The sequence below is a fragment of the Rhincodon typus genome, chromosome 44 (assembly GCF_021869965.1).
Source record: "Rhincodon typus isolate 14 chromosome 44, sRhiTyp1.1, whole genome shotgun sequence".
NCBI classification, from domain to species: domain Eukaryota; kingdom Metazoa; phylum Chordata; class Chondrichthyes; order Orectolobiformes; family Rhincodontidae; genus Rhincodon; species Rhincodon typus.
Genome location: NC_063375.1, coordinates 620,500 through 627,261, shown reverse-complemented (window position 1 = coordinate 627,261; position 6,762 = coordinate 620,500). Strand labels below are relative to the sequence as shown.

At 50.1% G+C, this 6,762-nt stretch overlaps 1 protein-coding gene across 1 annotated transcript in view; it reads left to right on the top strand.

Annotated features, from left to right (window-relative positions):
* Positions 1-6,762, top strand: part of LOC109937831 (E3 ubiquitin-protein ligase HUWE1-like) — a 171,027-nt gene that overhangs the window by 156,348 nt on the left and 7,917 nt on the right. The window contains exons 69-74 of the mRNA XM_048619929.1: positions 1,338-1,434; positions 1,942-2,100; positions 2,210-2,455; positions 2,892-3,009; positions 4,627-4,767; positions 5,445-5,732. Of these exons, the coding sequence (XP_048475886.1) occupies positions 1,338-1,434; positions 1,942-2,100; positions 2,210-2,455; positions 2,892-3,009; positions 4,627-4,767; positions 5,445-5,732 (1,049 nt within the window). The remainder of the gene's footprint in view (positions 1-1,337; positions 1,435-1,941; positions 2,101-2,209; positions 2,456-2,891; positions 3,010-4,626; positions 4,768-5,444; positions 5,733-6,762) is intronic.

Below are 6,762 nucleotides of genomic sequence, written 5' to 3'. Positions count from 1 at the left end.
CTGATCTCCCCTTTTGGCCCACATCAGTTCTGTTGGATTGACCGCCTGTGCTGATCCCGGTGGGGTTGGGTTGGAGAGGTCACTGTGCTTGCTTGGATGCATGTTGCCTCAGAATAGGAAATCTGGTGTAACCCATGTGTGACCTGTAGCTTGTTCTGCCTGCTGCTGTGTAGAAGCCACCTCTCATTTGACAAACCCTCAGTTTTGTTTTTCCAACGTGTATAGCAGCTCGTACCTGGCCGTGTGTGCACAGTTCCTAATGATTAATTAACCCATCCTTGCAGCCTTTGCCTTTAACTACTGCGAGCAGCTCTTCCTTTGGGGAATGAGACGGGACCCACTGGATTTGCATACAGGCTGTGTAGATTCAGGCAAGCAATCGTACCAGATTAGCGGAGGGCAGTTACTAGTGGCTAATAACTCCAAATACAGAAAAGTTAGATACCAGTTCCCCAGCAAGTTTTGAGAGTGAGAGCTTGCACCTTTTTACTTTTGGAACTTTTCCCCTAACTCCTGATTTCGTGGCTACTGCGTTTTTGCTACTGGAGAAACTAGTGCTGAGCTGCTGCCTTGACCCGCAAGTTCAGCCACGGTCCTGAGAGTAGTAATGTTGCAGAACTGAGGCCTGGTCTGCCTCCTGCCACATGAGCACAAGATGAGCTTGAGTAGCTCTCACTGTTCCCCTGGGTGATAATTACCTCTCCTCCAACGTCATAAAGAGTAGCTCACCTGGCCCAATACAGAGTGGGTGCTTATGAGAGTTTGCACCTCCTTTTATATCAGTGACTGAGCTTTGAAAGCTCTTTATCGGATTCTTGAATTCTATAGAAATGTGAGCCACTACTTCCTGTGAGAGATCTGGGCGCGTGACAGCTTGCGCTGCGGCACAGTTCCAGGGCTGGCGAGAGCTGTAAAGGTGTTTCATCAGAGCTGTAGTTGCCTGTCAGTTGTATGATGCTCAGAGAGAGAGAGAGGGAGAAGGTATAATGAGTGTATTTTACCACTGACCCGGTGGAGTGGTATGGGATGGGGTGAGGGAGAGATGTTCCCAGGATCACCGAACGAATGTGTAACTGATAAAGCTGTTTCGAGTGATTTGGGGTGGGAGTGTTTTTCCAGAACAGGGCGAAGGAGAGACTGTCCTTGCAAATAATCTGCTTGTCACCCGGCTCAGTGCTGTCAAGGTTGACACCATACTGGGACCAAGTTACATTGCCCTGCCAGAACTGGTCATTCTGACTGACCCTTCCACACCCCGTGACTCCTTCCTCTTACTTTTGCTTATCTTACTCTTTCTCTTTGTTTTCTCCTCTCTGAATCTCTTCCTTCTGGTAAAGTCTGAGGCAAACCCAGCAGAAGGAGCTTCTCGAAGAGACGAGTCTCCCATGGACGTGGACCAGCCGTCACCAGCTGCTCAGGAGTCGCTGTCGCTTGGTACGTGCGAAGGGACGGGCCCGCCGATTCATTGCGTATGAAATAAAGGCAGATACTGCTGCAGAAAACTCAGCAGGTCTGGCAGCATCTGCGCAGAGAGGAAGTGGAGTTAAGGTTTTAGTGCCAGTGCCCCTTCCTCAGAACTGGCAGATAGTAAGCCAGATACAAGCTGATACTGGGGACCATGAGTGGGTGTGCTGAAAGCAGCCAGTGTCACGGCAGGGCCTGGGGTGTGAGGGTGCATAAGGGACATGGGAGATGGTGTTCAGGACCCTAAAATAGAACTCCGTATCGAGTCCTGAAGGCTGCAGGGTGGAAAATGAGATGCTGTTGTTCCAGCGTGCGCTGAGCCTTGCTGGAGCACTGCAGCAAGCACAAGGCTGCGATCGTGGTCCTGAAAGCCCACTCTGTAACATACCCCTCACCATCCCCCTTTAAAAAAAAATTACACCCAAGCAGTCACCAGTGCCTCTCAAATGTCTCATTGCTTCTCGTCGTTCTCAGCAGGTTCCGATGGAAGCCAAGTGAGCGAGAAGGAGAAGGAAGAAGAGAAGCTGCCTGAGTTGCCGCTGTTGAGCGAGCAGCTGAGCCTGGACGAGTTGTGGGACATGTTGGGCGAGTGCCTGAAGGAACTAGAGGAGTCACACGACCAGCATGCAGTCCTCGGTGAGTCAGCGTTACAAAGCGGCAGCCGGGCCCACCTGTGTAGCTTTCTCTTGTTTTGACGCATGTGCATCTCTCTCTCTCTCTCTCTCTCTCTCTCTCTCTCCTGCAGTGCTGCAGCCCGCAGTCGAGGCCTTTTTCCTGGTCCACGCGACAGAGAGGGAGAGCAAGCCGCCTGTGAGAGACACGCGGGAGAGCCAGCTTGCTCACATCAAGGATGAGGCACCGCCCCTCTCTCCAGCTCCCGTCACCCCAGCCACCCCTTCCTCCCTGGACCCGTTCTTCTCCCGTGAGCCTTCGTCCATGCACATTTCTTCGAATCTGCCCCCGGACACACAGAAGTTCCTGCGCTTTGCAGGTAAGTGAAAGGTCAGGGGTGCAGAAAACAAAAAGAGGGGCTGGCCCTATAGGATTCAGATCAACGCCCGAGGATTGTTTAAAGGTGCAAAACTGAATATCTGTCTGTCTGGGAATGTTTGATGGGGACAGCTAGACAGAGCTTTATTTTCCATTTAAAAGAGCAGAGGGAGCCTTAATCTGTGTCTAACCCCATGCTGTCCCTGTCCTGAGTGTGTTTGATGGGGGGACAGTGTAGAGGAAGCTTTACTTTCACGTTGAATGAGTAGAGAGAGCTAAACTCTGCACCAAATCCCATACCGTACTTGATGCAAGGAGATGAAATGTTCATTTAAACATGCCGCAAATTTTAAAAGTGGCTCCATAGATTTGGTTTGTACAAGAAGCTGCAAGTTGTTTCACTGATCCTGTGATTGTAAATTCTTTCTGTTTGTCAGAAACACACCGAACGGTGCTGAACCAGATTCTGAGGCAGTCGACTACACACTTGGCAGACGGCCCCTTTGCAGTCCTTGTGGATTACATTCGCATCCTGGACTTTGACGTCAAACGCAAGTAGGTTCATGTGAAGGTACAGCCTCTGGGTCTTTACTCCACTGCCATTTGTGAACCGTATTTGGTGGATAGGTCTGTGGGGGAGAAACCCCTGGATCATTGGTCATAGTGTCCGACAGTACCAAAACACTCCTTTCAGTCCAACTAGTCCATGCTGAACATAATCCCAAACTAAACTAGTCCCACCTATATGCTCCTGGCCCATATCCCTTCAAACCCTTCCCTAATCATGTCCTTATCCAAATGTCATTTAAACATAACTGTACCCACCACTTCCTCAGGAAGTTCATTCCGTATGTGAACCACCCTCTGTTTTAAAAAAAATTGTCCCCATATCTTAAATCTCTCTCCTCTCACCTTAGTCTTGAAATCCTCCATCCTAGGGAAAAGACAACGACCATTATTAACCCTATCTATACTCCTCATTATTTTATAAACTTCTATAAGGTTGTCTGTCAACCTCCTACACTCCAGTGGAAAAAAAAGTCCCAGCCTTTCTTTATAACTCAAAATTTACATACCTGGCAACATCCTGGTAAATCTCTTCTGAACCCCCTCCAGCTTAATAATATCCTTCCTATAACTGGGCATGTCTTTTCACTTTTCCTCTGATCCTGACAACTTGGTTAAGATCCAGTTTTCTGAAATGCCTAAAGCCAAATTTGAACTTTTGGTTTCGGGGTTAGTTTCTGGATGCAGCCATGCCCTGGAACTGATCTGTCCTTAGAGGTGACATCTCCCCCACGCACGTGCAGGGAACCTCTGACAAGCTGAGATGTTGCCTGGGAGTAGGGTCGGAAACAGGAGATAGAATCGTACAGCAGGGAAACAGACCCTTCAGTCCAATTGGTCCACGTTGGCCAGATATCCCAATCTGACTCAGTCCCGTTTACAGAATTTGGGCCCATATCCCTCTAAACCCTCCCTATTCATGTAGCCATCCAGATTCCTTTGAAAAGTTGTAATTGTACCCACCTCCTCTGGCAGCTTGTTCCATGCACACACCACCCACTACCCCCGTCTCCTACTTTCAAGCCAATTTTGTATCCAGTTGGCTGGCTAGCTCCCCCTGGATTCCACAAGGTCTAACCTCACATGCAGAACCTTGTCAAACACCTTGCTGAAGTCCATATAAACAACATCTACTGCTCTGCCTTCATTAATCTTACTAGCCTCTTCAAAAAAGCTCAATGAAGTTAGTGAGACAATTTCCTACACACAAAGCCATGTTGACTATCCCTAGTCAGTCCTTGCCTTTTCACATTAATGTACATCATGTCCCTCCAAGTCCCTCTAATAACTTGCCCACCGTTGATATCAGGCTGACTGGTCTGTAGTTCCCTGGCTTTGCCTTATACCTTTCTTAAATAATGGCACCACATTAGCCAACCCTCCAGTCTTGCAGCACCTCACCCGTAGCTAGCGAAGATGCAAATATCTCAGCAAGGGGCCCGGCAATCTCTCTCTCTCTCTCTCCTAGCGACCCACAAAGTTCTGGGATACACCTGACCAGGAGTTGGGATCCAGAATCCAGGCTCCATCACTTCCTCGCGGATTGCTGCCAGAGACCATCTGTCACCGAGTTGCTGACCTGCCCGCTCTGCTTCCTCTGTGCAGGTACTTCCGTCAAGAGTTGGAGCGGTTGGACGAAGGAATCCGAAAGGAAGACTTGGCGGTGCATGTGAGGAGGGACCACGTCTTTGAGGACTCGTACCGGGAGCTCCACAGGAAGTCCCCGGAAGAGATGAAGAACCGGCTGTAAGCGTTTGTCTCCAACCCCCAGTGTCCAATCCCTTCCCATGCAAATCTGAGGAGATACTGATAAATTGGGGACTTGGTAGTTTGGCAACACCCTGTTTCTCCTTTCCAACTGCGGATGCACTGCCGGCTCTCCTCAGCTGCCTTGAGGTTGTGCAGAGTGGCCTGTGGCATTGCTGGCGCTGTACACCAGCGATCCGCAACTTCCGTCCTTCCCGATGCGGCCGAATCTTAGCTCCCGATCGTGGACTTTTTCCCGCTTGCCACTCGGTGCGAGTTTCGCAGGATATGGGCAGACTCCGAAGGCTGCTGAGGAGTCGCACCCTACGTGTGCAAGTGATCCCGAGTGGAGGCAGAGTGAAACCTGGGGGTGTGTGTCCGTTTGTCGAGAAAGAGGTTCACAACTACGGAGGATATTGCCTCCCAACCACTGAGTGAGATTAAAGTGGCATTCGATGGATGATTCACTTTATCAATTGAGCAATGTTTTTATTGCACACTCTATTGCCTTGACCTGAATTTGTGTTTTTCTCTGGCTTTGTCTTGTCTTTCCTTCCTTTGGAGCAGATGTGTTGGCCCCCAACCAGTATGCTACTTAGTGTTTTTATGAAGTGTGGCTTTTAACAGTTTAATCCACACAGCCTTTTTAGTTCCATGTCTCAATGGCTGTCCTGCAGGTACATTGTGTTCGAAGGGGAGGAGGGGCAGGATGCTGGAGGCCTGCTACGCGAGTGGTACATGATCATCTCGAGGGAAATGTTCAACCCCATGTACGCGCTGTTCAGGACGTCGCCAGGAGACCGCGTCACGTATACCATCAACCCATCGTCACACTGTAACCCCAACCACCTCAGCTACTTCAAGTTTGTGGGGCGCATCGTGGCAAAGGCTGTGTATGACAACCGTCTGCTGGAGTGCTACTTCACCCGCTCTTTCTACAAACACATCCTCGGCAAATCAGTCAGGTACGTGCGCGAGGGTCCGCTTGGCATCCCCAAAGCCCCATTCGTCAAATGAGGCAGCCGGTTTGTGCACGATCAGGCCAAGCTGGAGAAACTCAGCGGGTCTGACAGCTTCTGCACAGAGACAGAGTTAACATCTTGAGTCCTGTGAACAGAGTTGGTCTCCATTGACGAGAGAGGAGGGGGAGAGCAAGCGGGACAGACAGGGTAGGGTGCCGAGAGCGAAAGACGAAGGGAAGCGCTCGTGGAGAGAAAGGAGTAATCGTGCTGCAAAACGGGTTGTTAACGATAAGTGCCAATAGTGGGAAATAGCCAGTGAGTGGCCAGAGGTCATGCCATTGAACATGAGATACTGTTCCTCCAACTTGCGTTGGGCTTCACTGGAACACTGCAACATGGAAGTGTTAGTGTGACAACAAGACTGTATTGAAATGACTAGTGACTAGATGGTCCAGGTAATTCTTTACCGACAAAGCGGAGGTATTCTGCTAAACGCTCTTCAAGGCTGCATTTAGTCTCATCGATGTCGAGGAAGCTGCGTTGGGGAGCAGTGAATGCAGAAAACTAGATTGAAAGAACTGCAGTCGAGTGGATGCTTCATTAGGAAGGTGTGTGTTGGGACCGTGGGCAGTGAGGAGGGAAGAGATGTTCTTCAATTCTGCGATTGCATGGGAAGGTGCCATGGGGGAGGGGGGTGTGATGAGGAGTAACAGGAGAAGACTGCGGTGGCCTGGAGGGAGCTGTCCCTACACAATGCTGACTGAGGACAGGAGGGGAAAGGGAAAGGTGTATTTGTTTGTGGTGTTCTGCTGAAGGTCGCAGAAATGGTGGAGGATGGTCCTTTGAATGCAGAGGCTGGTGGAGTGGAAAGTGGTGATTGGGGGAGTCCTATCATTCTGGGATGGAGACAAAAGGATGAGGGCAGAAGTACAGGAAATGGGTCAAACATGGCTGAGTGCCCTGTATAACTGATGGAGAGTCCTTGATTGAGAAAGGAGGAGGACATGTCAGAAGCGCCCATGCGGGTGAGTGG